Below are 14,878 nucleotides of genomic sequence, written 5' to 3'. Positions count from 1 at the left end.
TTCTTGCCTGGAAGATGCATCTCAGCACCACCTCAAGGGAGCCGGCTGGCACTCTATCTTCCTCTATACTGCCTAGTAGGCATGTCTTGGACTCAGCTTCTAACTTAGTTTTAAAAGTTTTATTTATTGTGTCTACCACCTCCTCCCAGTATCTAAATAGCTTTGGGCATTTCCATAGCATGTGGATGAGATTGCCTGTCGATCTGCACCTTGGACATTCGTCAGTGCTTCTCCACCCGCGATTAAACATCCTCCTGGGGGTGTAGTATACTCTGTGCAAGAGGAACAAGTGTGATACGTTCTGAGATGGGGAGATCGAGACCAATACCCCCCTCCTCAAGATCGCACTCCACTGTTCCGTGGTCATTTGACCTAAGTCTCTCTCCCATCCTATCCTGCTCTTGATGGGCCCTGCCCTACTTATTATTTTAGCTCTTATTCTGGAGTACAACTCGGAGATCAGGCCTTTAGTTGTGTTTGAAGAAATTATTTTCAGGAGGGTAGGGGCCGGGGACCATACAATTGGTTGTGACCCAAACTGGGCTTGGATGGCATGTCGAATCTGGAGGTATTTGTAAAATGTATTATTTGCTACATTAAATTCCTGTCGCAAGTCTGAGAAGGATTTCATCTGTTCTCCATCGTACAATTGAGTTAAACGGCTTATCCCTTGTCTCTCCCATTCTTTACATCTCTCAATTTCTTTTAATTCCTTTAAGTTTTGATTGCACCAGAGAGGGGCAAAAATTGTTATTCCCCTGTAGCCCATCAGTACTTTTGTTGTTTGCCACACTTTACGGATGAGTTTTATAGTTGGACATCTATGGATAAACGAACCAGCCTCAAGTGCCTCCGGACTATTCTAAGATAGTGAAATGTATTTTTCTACTATTACTTTCTTCTGCTCGTCCTGAGGAAGCCCAATGGCGAAACGCGTAGACGATGCACAGAGGATATTTTCCATACCTTATATTCTATATGGTTTTTATTGATATGTTTTGTAAATTTTCTATTTTTTGTAATAAAATTATTATTTTTTGATATTCCTGTCTTGCCTCCAAAGTCCGAACATTAATTACCGTTTTTCGAGTAATTTTTATTTTTTCGTCTAAGTATGTAGGCATCCGGGGTAAAGCTGTCCGCATAAACCATCCTCCTCGCCGCCATCAGTGTCATCCCTGTTATATATGGACAGCTTTACCCCGGATGCCTACATACTTAGATGTGCCTGTTTTAATCATCAACCATGTGAGTTGCTAAATGTTGTACCTTCATTAAATGTAACCATATTGCTACACTTAGAGATGCTTCTCTTCTATTTTATAATCAGTTGTGACATGACGCTACTTGTATATCAAGACAACGCTTGCATATCAAAATGTATTAAAACATTTTGCTTGTCTAGCAAAATGCACTCAAACCAAGATGAAAAAATAAAAATTACTCGAAAAACGGTAATTAATGTAAGGACTTTGGAGGCAAGACAGGAATATCAAAAAATAATAATTTTATTACAAAAAATAGAAAATTTACAAAACACATCAATAAAAACCATACAGGATATAAGGTATGGAAAATATCCTCTGTGTATCGTCTACGCGTTTCACCGTTGGGCTTCTTCAGGACGAGCAGAAGAAAGTAATAGTAGAAAAATACATTTCACTATCTTAGAATTGTCCGGATAATATGAATATATGTCAGGAAGATCTCTTCTCTTTTATACTCTGTAGCTCCTGCTGGATTTTGCTTCTAATCCCCTTGTGGAGGCTACCATTTGTAGATGTACATTTTATGATTACACAACCTATCACATTGCTATAATCGTTTTATACGGACTATAAACTGAAGGACCTATGAATAAAAGGTTATGAAACAAATCATTTGAGTTTCCATTGTTTCTTATGGGGAAATTCGCTTTGATATACAAGTGTTTTGGATTACAAACATGTTTCTGGAACTAATTATGCTAGCAATCCAAGGTTTTACTGTAGTTGGTTTAGCATGTCCAAAAAGGAAGCATGCTTTGATAATTTGCTTTTAATGGCTTAAAGGCTTATGCTTGTTTAGATTTCTGAAGATCTTTATAGATCTTTATAGAACAATTACTGCTTAGACCCCGTAGAAGGGGGTATACCTCGAAAGCTTGTCCTGAAACTTTGAATGTTGTTGCATGTGAAAAAGTATTACAGACATTACTCAATTGTTCTTGTTGCAATTGAACTAATACGGCTACAATCACCTCAAGAAGGAAGATCTTTATATAAGCCCTCTGTTCCGAAAATACTTCTCACAAAGCATATTTCCAGCTGAAAATACTTAAAGAATACTGAACTAAAACTATATTCTATACATCTGTATGGGTATAAAGTGTATATGAATAGTTATTATTTCCCATATTCCAAAGTGTACATTTTACATTTAATCTTTAAAATCTACAATATGATTAATTTTGTTTTTTAATAATTTTTTTTGTATTAGTCTTTTTTTGATGTCTAAGATTATATAGGCTTTCCTCCTATTTATTATGTATTTCAAACCCTGTCTCAAAAAAAAAAGTACAATGCATAGTAGACATAAAGGATTTTAATTTAGTTACTTATTTTTAGTGGTGCTCCTATTTATAATAATTCCATGATCACTACTTATTGTTAAGATGTGTAAGGTTTTTGTTAACGTGGTGTACGATTTTAGACTACAAAAAATACATCAGATATTGGCCAAAGCATTTACAAGTTTTGCATTGGGTTTTTAAGATTTTTTTTTGTCCGAAGAAATACATAAACTATACCCTAAAAGCCGGTTCACACAGGGGCAACGCAACTTTGTGCACGACTTTGTGAGGCAACCTCAGCGCGACTTGAGCGTGAACCACAGCGCGACTTGGAGCGACTTGAAGTCGCCTCCAGGACAGGGGACTTTGCCAGTGGCCAATCAAAGAGTAATCAGCTCTGTTGGAGGGAGGGGTTAACCGAGAAAACTATTTTTACTTCCTGGAAAGTTGCTTCAGTTAAGGTAGGGGATCCGACTTGGAGGCAACTTCCATTGAAATCTATAGGTACAAGTCACCTAGAAGTCGGATTGAAGTAGTACAGAAACCTTTTCTGAGTCGGAGTAGTGTACATTAAGACGGCTCCCATTCACTTCAATGTAATTTGACATGTCGCGCGACTTGGGACGACTTGTGGGGGGACTTTAAGTCGGATCCCAAGTCACCCCTGTGTGAACCGGCTCAAAGCTAGAGGGGAAGCCAAAACAAACCCCTCCTACTTCATTAAACAATCATATTCATATTTCTTTTAAATGTTTCCAATTTAATAGGTGTCCTTTTTTTCCGTCCTTAAAAAATATATGTCCGCAAAGATCTGTAGATATAGAAAGTGTCCTGATTCCTAAATTCAGTAGTCTACAGCTCCCATCCAGAAGTTATCTTGCCCTGGTCTAATATTACTAGAGTGGATTTTTACTGGTTGCTACCTACCAACAGTTTCAGTATAATGGATAATTTCTGCATTATCCAGAAGGCCATTCTCATTTTGGAGGGGCTTATTGTGCTATGCATGTAACTGAATATTCAGGCCCTATGCAACCTAGTAAAGTCAAATAAATATTGCAGTGGAGTGGAGTTGTTCAAATGGAATGAGCATTTAATTATTGAAAGACCAAATTTATCATAAATCAGTATTTTACTTGGAGTCATTATTTTGCCTTCCGCCTTAATCAGCTCAATTTTCTTCTTCCTGAAAAAAACTGTAATTTGTTAAAATCGGCTTTTATCTACAAAATAACACTAACATCAATAACAAAACATGCCCTTAAAAATTCAGCAGATCTGTGTTATAAAACCTTTGATCAAATAAAAATTCTGATAGAATAGTTAGCCCCTAACCCGAAGGAATAAATATGTACGTATGCGCATGTGTTATGCTTCTGGGAATTCACTTTTTATTGTATTATTTTGTTATTTTTTTACAGTATCATTATGGTGTCATTGTTATATTTTTATGGCAATACATTATTGTAATAGTATCATACTTTATTACTCTTACTTATAAGGACTGATTCATTCTTATGTTTATTTTTCATGACAAATTTCTTACATGTTTTTCAGTTCAGATGAAATATCAGTGACTTCAACACCAGAAACTACCACTTTTCGAGGTATTTTATAGTGTTATAGCAGAATATATAGCATAGTAGTTGTATAAAGTAGAGTTATGTTATGACATCATCTACAATTTCTGTTAATGAAGGTCTAATCTGACACTGTTTTTAAATACAAAATGATTTGCATTTACTAAGATGTACAAGAGACAAAGGGCCAGATTCACAAAAGGGATACGACGGCGTATCTGCTGATACGCCGTCGTATCCCTGTTTCTATCTATGCGACTGATTCATAGAATCAGTTACACATAGATATCCCTAAGATCTGACAGGTGTAATAGTTTTACACTGTCGGATCTTAGGATGCAGTACCGCGGCCGCCGCTGGGGGGATTTTGTGTCGTAAACCAGCGTCGGGTATGCAAATTAGCAGTTACAGCGATTTACGATTTTTTTTCCCGTCGTTACGTCGCCGCAAGTGTTAGTTTGCCGTCGCAAACATAGGGTACCTTTTACAAAGTGTAAACTTAGTACACCATGTAAAAGTATACCCGTCTTTCCCGCGTCGCTTTCGATTTTTTTTTAATTTTTTTATTTTTCCCGGCGCAAGTCTTTTTTACCCGTCGCGATTCACAAAACTTCGCGCAAAGCACGTCGGGAAATTTGCGACGGGAGCATGCGCAGTACGTCCGGCGCGGGAGCGCGCCTAATTTAAATGGGACTCGCCCCATTCGGTTGGGCCCGCCTTGCGCCGGACGGATTTAGGATACACCGCTGCAAATTTCCAGGTAAGTGCTTTGTGGATCGGGCACAGCATCAGCCAGAAAATTTGCGGCAGTGTAACCTAAATCGGTTACGTTACGCTGCGCCGCCTGGCTGTGAATCTGGCCCAAAGCTCCTTGTTTGTAGGTAGGTAGGACAGGAGAAGGTAGAGTGCCCAAGCTCTTCTATGAGCTCCAAAAGCTTATCAGCGAGCAGTTTATGGGTAGGTCTCAGAATCGGAGAGTATCACACAGCCTTCTCTAGAGTTCAGATACCAAAAAATAGGGGGGGGTGAAGTGTTACTCCATTCCAGCTCTTTGACTCTAGCACAGCTATTCAGGCCACACGATCTCCATGTGCAAAACCTGCACAGAGGTCCTGGGGCCTTTCTCCAAGTACACTACTTACAGAAGTGGCTAACCCTCTAGGCCCTAAGGCCTCACTGCAGACACAAAGATGTTCACAGGGGAACCCCCCTTCATCTAAGAGACCTCTCCCTCAAAAGGGGGAGGTAAAAAGACCCTTCTAGAACAGTACCATCCTGTTTTGTCAAAGCATGGTTGGACCCTCTGATAACACAATCACCAAGGGTTGGCCAATTGACAGTTCACACAGAACTGTCTGTACAGGGCTCCTGTTGAAGGATTTTAAAGCCTTTCCAACAGAGGCTAATAGGTCATGTGATATATATTGTCTCTAGAAACTGTTGTACAAAAGCCCTAAAATACTCAACAAACACTACTAACCAAACCTCCTGGCACGAAATGTAGTGCATTCTATTACATTGCCAAAACAAAAATTGTTGATATAAAGAATTACATTAGGATCTGTGTGAATGGATTTCCCCTTGCATTTAAAAATTACTGACTTACAGTTTTATCATAAAGTTTATTAGATTCAAATATGTATTGATTGTCATCATTTTGGGTTATTAAGAATGTTTGTGTTTGTGTTTATTTGGTTTGGAAGATGCGGCGGCCAATGTACCACTGTCATATGAAATATCTGTTGAAGAGATTTCACCAACTGTTTTTCTGAAGCAAGCGGAGACTGAAGAAGTAAGTAAACATATTTTTTAAATTTTTTTTGTATAATTATAAAAAGGAACATGATTTTGGTACAGTATATAGAATCATACATTATTTCCTGGGGATCCATCTATACATTACAAAATTTAAATATATGGAATAGACGTGCACTGATTCATACTGGTTGCTGTACCCAAACAAAATTGATGTCTTTTTTCCCCCCCACAAATAGAGCTTTCTTTTGGTGGTATTTGATCACCTCAATTTTTTTTACTCTATAAACAAATAAATAGCGACAATTAAAAAAAAAATACATTATTTTTTACTTTCTCCTATAATACATATCCCCCCAAAAATATTAAAACAAATGTATTCATCAGTTTAGGCCAATATGTATTCTTCTACTTATTTTTGATAAAAAAATCACAATAAGCGTATATTGATTAGTTTGCACAAAAGTTATAGCATCTACAAACTATGGTATAGATTTATGGACTTTTATTATTTTTTAATTGTTTTCTCTGCTAATGGCGGCGATCTGTGATTTTTAACGGGACTGCGACATTGGGGCGGACAAATCTGACCCCTAGTGATGCTTTTTGGGGACCCTGGCTGGAAACACCAGGGGCAATCAAGGGGTTAACTGTGTTCCCTGGGTGTGTTCTAACTGTGTGGGGGATGGGCTTACTAGGACAACACAGAGATCGCTATTCCTGATCTGTAGGAACAGCAGATCTCAGTATTCTCCCCTGTCAAAACGGGGATCCGCCTTGTTTACATAGGCAGATCCCCATTCTGCCTCTCTCCTCGAGTCCGCCGGACCCGTGGGAGCACACCCGCGGTGCACGCCCACTGTATCTCATGCACAGACCGACGTACGGGCCGTGTACAGACGACGGACCGTTTTCACCGTACATGTCTGGCCGGGGATTTCTGTACGATGGCTGTACTAACCATCGTACAGAAATCCGCGCATAAACACTATGCGGGGCGTGTCCGCGGCGTCGCCGCGACGATGACGCGGCGACGTGGGCAGGCCTGCCAGTTAAATGCTTCCACACATGCGTCGAAGTCATTCGACGCATGCGAGGGATGGCGGGCGCTCGGACATGCACTGTAGGTCTGTACAGACGAACAGTTCCAGCAGACATGTTTGGTCGTGTGTACGGGGCCTAACAGTTACAGCAACAGTTTTTTTTTTCTTTTTGGAATAAAGATTTTACAAAAAAGATGACCATTGTGTTAAAGGGTTTGTATCAACCTTTTAACTGCTACCTTTGCTGGACAGCGTGTTATGTTAAAGGGAGACTCGCTGGCCAGATCACCAGGTAATAAACTATGCAGAGCTGCACCAGATTTTGCACTCTCCAGATTTAGTAAATCAACCTCGCTGTGCCATGCGCTTCACTGAAGATGGTTGGGAATCACTAGAAAACAATATGTTTGTGCTGTTTGTATCCAAATACAGACAGATTCTAATCTATTAGTCATATTAGTAGCACAATGGTACATAAGCATTAATTTTCTTTAATGATAAACATTTGGAGGTTAAGGGATATGATTTATTGGCCTACTGATGTTATTAAAGATGTACGCTTTCAAGACCTATTTTGTTCCTTCCTACTGAAGAAGGAACCTAGTCGGTCCTAAAAGATATATATATATTTTTTTTACTTCAGTTAGCCAATAATGTAATATACAAAGAAAAAAGCGACGCGCTCTAAGCGCAGCAGTAAAACAGTTTAATGCAAAATCATATGTAATAAGAAACACACTCACAAACAAGCGATAAAAGTAGGCATATCTGGTAATGTCATCAACCGCGCTGTCCCGGGGGCTGCTTGTTGCTTAGAACGCATGCACCTCCCTGCTGACCCTGTACCCGGAAGTGACGTCATCGCTGCTTTGTTCCTGTGAATACTGTCTCCCGTCCTCGTTTGCCGAGAAGCGGCAAGAAAGGAGAAGGACACCCGAACACCACCAACATCTGGCAACAAGCAGCCCCTGGGACAGCGCGGACGATGGCATTACCAGATATGCCCACTTTTAGCGCTCGTTTGTGAGTGTGTTTCTTATTACATATGATTTTGCATTAAACTGTTTTACTGCTACGCTTAGAGCATAGGTGTGCACAGTCTATTGCATTAGGGTGTGCACCCCAAAGCTCAAACACATATGCGTGTGAGCATGTGTATATATACTGACAGCATCAGTAGGGCAGGGGATTGGTGCCAGTAGGGCAGTGGACAAAGTCAGTAGTTTTTATTTTTATTATTTAATTTTTTTCTTATTATTTTGTACAATTTTATTTTCTTTATTCATTTTTAAACATTTTTAGGAGACCTGTTAGTGGCTGTAATGAAATATCAGGGATCCAAATGGGGAATGTGCGCCACACGGGGTGATTAGGGTCACGTTTGTCTTTGTATGTTTCATATCACCTTCTATCTGCAAGCTGGCAGCCATCCTGTGATTAGCAATTCTTTTAGCAATCTTTTTAGCACTCATATTGGCTAATTGCCATGGACAAATACAGGGGCAGACTGACAACTCATGGGGTCCGCGGGCAATATGAGATTATGGGGCCCCCAGGCAATAGCAGATTATGGGGCCACACAGTATACACACACATACAGTATACACACAAACACACAATATATACACAGTATACATACACACAAAATACACATACACACACTAAAAAGGTACTGGAGAGGCGGGGCAGCTATAATCCTGGGATTAAAAAAAAAAAACACAGATTTTTAGATACTGTCCCTGTTTTTACTGAGGCTGGCAACCCTGATGGGGCCCCCTAGTGGCATGGGGCCCTCGGGCAGTGCACGAGTGCCCAAATTGTCAGTCCGCCACTGGACAAATATACTGAAGACTGATCCCTCTTGCCTATATATAGTTTCATGCATCCTTACCCAAAGTGCCCTTAATTAACCCTTATGTTCTGTAAGCCAAATAATGTAATGCATCACTTACTCTCCAAATGTAATCAAATTTAAATTTCCCAAAACTGAAATAGGTATGCTTGGAGTTACAGGATTGGGTATTTCCTGCTTTGCTGTAATGGATAAAATAAGTGACAAACTGTTCTTCTCCTAACTGGTAATGTATTTCTTCAGCAGTTGGACAATGAAATTTTCAGGGTTACAGAAGAACCAAAGGGATCAGCAGACAAAATGGTTGAATTTATTATCCTTATTCTTAATGAGCAGTACAGCCCTGAACTAAGTGATTTGTCCACAGACCAGCATAAAGAGTTCACTGGGAAGTTTGTTACTGAGGTATCTATCTATCTATCTATCTATCTATCTATCTATCTATCTATCTATCTATCTATCTATCTATCTATCTATCTATCTATCTATCTATCTGTTTTTGTCAACCCATTTGTTTATCTATTAACCAAAAAGAAAGAATATCTATATATTAAAGTTGATTTTGAATATTTTTTACTTAAAGATATAAATTCTGATAAATTAATCAAACAGTTCCTTTGCTTTTACAGATGAAAAGTGTATTCCATGCTTTGCCAGGCTATAAAGGCATAAGAGTACTGAAAATAAGGTATGACTTGGTCAATTTGTCAATATACCCTTTGTTAATGCTTGTATTTTATAATTTTATAAAATAAAAATATGTTTTACTTGTTTAATATAACTGTATTTTCAATTTATATATTTATAATGTACAACTATTTTTTTTCAGCCCTTCCCTACTGGATGACAGGTATTGTGGCTGCGTTAACATTAATTTTTTAAGTAGTTTTATAGACTAAAAAAAAATCCCCATGTGTTATTGTGCCCAGGATCCACTTAGATAAGATCTCATTTGCCCAGTGGTAGAAAAGTCTTGACAGGTGACACACCATTCTAGCACTGTAAAGTTTTAACCACTTTGCCTTTCTTTCTACCTACATATCTTTACCCCTAGTGTTAAGCCCTGTACACACGATCGGATTTCTGATGGAATCTGATCCGATGGATTTTTTCTTCGGATATCCGATGAAGCTGACTTTCATCAGTCTTGCTTACACACTATGGGCCAGATTCAGGTAGAAGTGCGGCGGCGTAAGGTCCGCGCCGGACCTACTGCGCATGCTCCCTTTTGAATTACCCGCCGTGCTTTGCGCGACGTGACGTCATTTTTTCGAACGGCGACGAGCGTAGCGTAATTCCGTATTCCCGGACGGCTTACGCAAACGACGTTAATTTTAAAATTTCGACGGGGGAACGAGGGCCATACTTTAACATGGGCTGTGTAAAGTTAAGGCACCCAAAATGACGACTAACTTTGCGACGGGAAACTAGACTAGCGGCGACGTAGCGAACGCGAAAATCCGTCGTGGATCGCCGTAACTCCTAATTTGCATACCCGACGCTGGTTTACGACGCGAACTCCCCCCAGCGGCGGCCGCGGTACTGCATCCTAAGATCCGACAGTGTAAAACAATTACACCTGTCGGATCTTAGGGATATCTATGCGTAACTGATTCTATGAATCAGTCACATAGATACTCTGAGAGATACGACGGAGTATCAGAGATACTCCGTCGTATCTCCTTTGTGAATCTGGGCCTATCAGACTAAATTCCGACCGTGCCAAAATGCGGTGACGTAAAACACTACGACGAGCAGAAAAAATGAAGTTCAATGCTTCCGAGCATGCGCCGACTTGATTCTGAGCATGCGTGGATCTTTCTCCAATGGAGTTCCACACTGACGATCAGATTTTTCTATCAGTTTTTTATCCATAGGAAAAATGTAAAACATGTTCTATTTTTTAACAGCGATGGAAAACAAACCGATGGGGTCCACACACACGATCGGTTTGTCCGATGAAAACGGTCTGTTTTCATCGGACAAACCGATCGTGTGTACACGGCTTAAGTGTGCAAAGTCTTCATTAATGTTACCTCCAGAAGAAAAAATAGGTTTATTATCATTGCCTCTAACTGCAAGGAAGCACCATGTTTATACTGCCTTTGGCTACCCCTTTTTTTTGCTTGTTGAAAAATAGTAGTTATTACCCACTTTACCTCAGGCCATTTTTTGAGATATGGAAATGTGTTAATTTAACTGCCAATTGCACGGTCATGCAACGATCTACCCAAATAAAATGTATGTAATATTTTTTCCAATATCCAATAGAAGAAAAAAATCTTCATAAATGTTGGCCAATTCTGAGACATATTTTTGGTAAAACAAAATCCCAATAAGCGTATATTGATTGGTTTGCGCAAAAGATATAGTGTCTACAAACTATGGTATATATATATACTAGATTTTTTATTCATTTTTTATACTAGCAATGATGGACACTAACTGACACTTTTGACACTTTGTGGGAACCAGTGACACTAATACAGTGATCGGTGCTAAAAATTTGCTAAATGTGCTAAAAATATGCATTGTCACTGTACTAATAACACTGGCTGGGAAGGGGTTAAACATATTTTTACATAGGCAGAGCTCCATTCTGTGTCTCTGTCCAATGATCGGCAGGTGCTGGTGGACATCCATTGCCTAGCACCCGCCGATCGGCTTCTGTAGTGAGTAGAAACCCCTAGGTGGCAGTGCAGAATCACTTATATATATATATAAGGGCCGCCCTGTAACGGTATATCTGCTATAGGGCGGTCCAGAAGTGGTTAAACTATGGCACCTAGATCTAGTAAATCTGTAATTTATTAGCTGATGCTGGAGCTCAAGGGAGTTCTATTTTGTTTCCATGCACACTATTCAAAATCCTTGATAAGAGATTTTAAGACAAATCCTTCATGCGGTTGCCTTACAGACCTAAATAATATGAAAATGTACTATACAGTATATGCACTTTTGCTGGTATATAGCAGGCTTTGCTGTCAAGTATTATTAAAATGTAATGTTGTACTTTGCTTATGTTAGAAGATGAAGTATGACATTTTTGTCACAGCTGTTGTTATATACAATTTACTGGGCTATGATATATTTCTGGAGGATTTTAAACTTTTCACAGAGCATAATTCTTTGATAAAGTAGTTGTGAACATTCAATGTTATAGACACTTTTGAATAAAGTTATTCTTGCTTTTAGAAATGATCTTTCTTTACTTTTTTAAAAAGTTAAAATGTTCTGTCCTGTGACCATGCATCTGTTCTTCCTAATACTGAGGGGTTGGGTTGCAGGAAGCTGTGCAGACACACAGTATGCCTGTATTCCACAGTATGTTCAGTCTGAGTCAAAAAGCAGACTGTACTTGAGCATGGGATGTGTTTAAGAGGCAGGCTGTAATTGGAGGGGGTGTGCCAGAGACAGGCTGTGATTGGTTGGGGGGCATGGTGGATGAACAAGATACCCAATACAGGAATGGTGTGTGTCCTGTAACTCTGAATAGCCAATCAAAGGACGGAAACTGACCATGCTAACACAGATCAGCTTCTGTACTTTGTGTGATCAGTGAGGAACAAGGTAGATAGGTGACTTGCAGGATCAACCAGGTACTTCAGATGGAACAAGTACATAAAAATGATAAAGGCTATAATTTAAAAAATACACATATATGAACACACACATAGAAAAAAAATATTTAGGGTAACAAAGTCCAACTCTTTCTTTTTATAAAATGCAACATTATGAGCTCAGTCTGATAAATGTTTTTTTATCAAAATAGATTTTTGTTGTTTTCAATGATCTAATTAAATATATCCATGTTATCATTAGCACAGAGTTATGCAAGGCATCTGCTGATGTAAAAGTTAATGAACAACACTTGACAATTGTGTCTATGTATTCTCTGTGGTAAAGCACTAAATTTAAACATTTCACACCAGAAATAAAAGCATTGCAGGTGCCATAAAACAATATAGATAATATAACAAATTACTGTGATAATTATATGGTGTAAATTCACCAGTTTTCATGCAGTATCAAATATGTCAGATAAGGCAACAGTGACCATGTTGCTACAAAAATGTAACTTGCAAAAAAAAAAATTCAGTACTGTAATATATACCGATGGGGAAAGCTACAACTCCAATCTTCTATATGGATGGCTGCCACTTGTGTGAGAGATACCGCATTTTCTGCAGCGTCCCTCTCTGCTTCATCATTACAGGACATGGAGGGTGTTGCAGTATCCAACACATCTGGAAGTTTCAGATCTCAAAATTATAAAAATTATGATAGAGATAGATGTTAAAGATATGCACCTTAAATAACAACCTTTGATTGGTGTCACTTAGGGAGTTATTTACTAAAGGCAAATCCACTTTGCACTAAAAGTGCAAAGTGCTCTTGAAATTGCACTTAAAATTGCACTTGGAAGTGCAGTCGCTGTAGATCCGAGGGCAACATGCAAGGAAAATAAAAAACAGTATTTTAGCTTGCACATAATTGGATGATAAAATCAGCAGAGCTTCCCCTCATTTTAGATCTACCCCTTTAGATTTACAGCGACTGCACCTCAAAGTGTACTTTCAGTGCAATTTCAAGTGTAGTTTGCACTTGTAGTGCAAAGTAGATTTGCCTTTAGTAAATTACCCCCTTAGTCTCACTATGGGATGCTGGTAAAGCTCAAGTTCAAAATCTCATGAGAATGCACTTCTGCATTGTGCATTCTCATGAGATTTAGGATCCTTAAAGGGGTTGTAAAGGTACAATTCTTTTTCCTAAATAGCTTCCTTTACCTTAGTGCAGTCCTCCTTCACTTACCTCATCCTTCCATTTTGCTTTTAAATGTCCTTATTTCTTCTGAGAAATCCTGTTTACTTCCTGTTCTTCTGTCTGTAACTCCACACAGTAATGCAAAGGTTTTCTCCCTGGTGTGGAGTGTCGTGCTCGCCCCCTCCTTTGGACTACAGGAGAGTCAGGACGCTTTCTACGTTGCAGATAGAGAAAGGAGCTGTGTGTTAGTGGGCGTCCTGACTCTCCTGTAGTCCAAGGGAGGGGGCGAGCACGACAAAAAAAATTGTACCTTTACAACCCCTTTAAGTTTAAATGCTTTTTTATGTGCAGTATGTGTAGTTTAAATGTTTATTTAGCTCTGTGCCTAGAATGTAGCATTAACGAACAGTGTATGTGATAATATAGAAATGTTAGGTACACAGTGTTGTGAAATATGGTAGTACTTCAGTATGAGGTTAGGTAATGCAGACCTAAACTTAAAGCTTCAATCTACTCTAATGTAAAAACCTACCTGTAATTGCAAAAAGCAGCTCTCATGGTGCACTACTCCCAGGTGACATGGCCCAAAGCACTGAGAAGTGAATAAAGACTGCTGATATCAAAATTAACAATACAAGACCCCAGCAGGTTGGGAGACCCAGGATTCAGGAGGGCAATGCCAGCTGCTTTTTTTTTTTAACTGGGATGTTTTTAATATTTAGGAACCCTCAACCTATCATTGCTAATGCCTTACTAATGTTTAAAGCAGTCTTCAATTTCAAGTTTAGGTCCGCTTTTATATATATATATATATATATATATATATATATATATATATATATATATATATATATATATATATATATATTTAATATGTTTTCTTCAGTTTAAAATTTTGGAGAACTGTTGTCTTATATTTTGTCTAGAAATCTATTTATACATTTTGTTAATTGCAGACTTGCTATGGAAGTTCAGTATGCTGTCATTTTTGAGGGGGATTCCGATGCCATAAACCATGCTACTTTGGATCTTATGAATCTACATTCCAATAAAATTGAAGACACTTCCCTTCATTATATTGAGGATAATCCAACAGCGGTTTATACTGTCAGTAGCTTTAGAAATTTTATATTAGATGGTCTGAACAAACGGATATATACAGGGGAAAACACACTTGATTTTGACCCAGATTCTCTCCAGCTTGTCAATGGTAAGAAAGTATAAATTATTTTAAAATATTATTATTACTATTATTATTATTACCCATTATTGTTACCATGGTATAACATTAAGAATAATATCACCATAAAAGGTAAACAAATATAACAATATT

General features: G+C 38.6%; 1 protein-coding gene across 1 annotated transcript in view; it reads left to right on the top strand.

Moving 5' to 3' along the window:
- IMPG2 (interphotoreceptor matrix proteoglycan 2) overlaps positions 1-14,878 on the top strand; it is a 97,969-nt gene that overhangs the window by 65,814 nt on the left and 17,277 nt on the right. The window contains exons 6-11 of the mRNA XM_040336602.1: positions 4,109-4,158; positions 5,835-5,923; positions 9,025-9,186; positions 9,411-9,469; positions 9,611-9,631; positions 14,502-14,755. Coding sequence (XP_040192536.1) covers positions 4,109-4,158; positions 5,835-5,923; positions 9,025-9,186; positions 9,411-9,469; positions 9,611-9,631; positions 14,502-14,755 — 635 coding nt within the window. The remainder of the gene's footprint in view (positions 1-4,108; positions 4,159-5,834; positions 5,924-9,024; positions 9,187-9,410; positions 9,470-9,610; positions 9,632-14,501; positions 14,756-14,878) is intronic.

Source organism: Rana temporaria, chromosome 2 (assembly GCF_905171775.1).
Source record: "Rana temporaria chromosome 2, aRanTem1.1, whole genome shotgun sequence".
NCBI classification, from domain to species: domain Eukaryota; kingdom Metazoa; phylum Chordata; class Amphibia; order Anura; family Ranidae; genus Rana; species Rana temporaria.
This window is presented reverse-complemented; position numbering and strand designations above follow the sequence as displayed.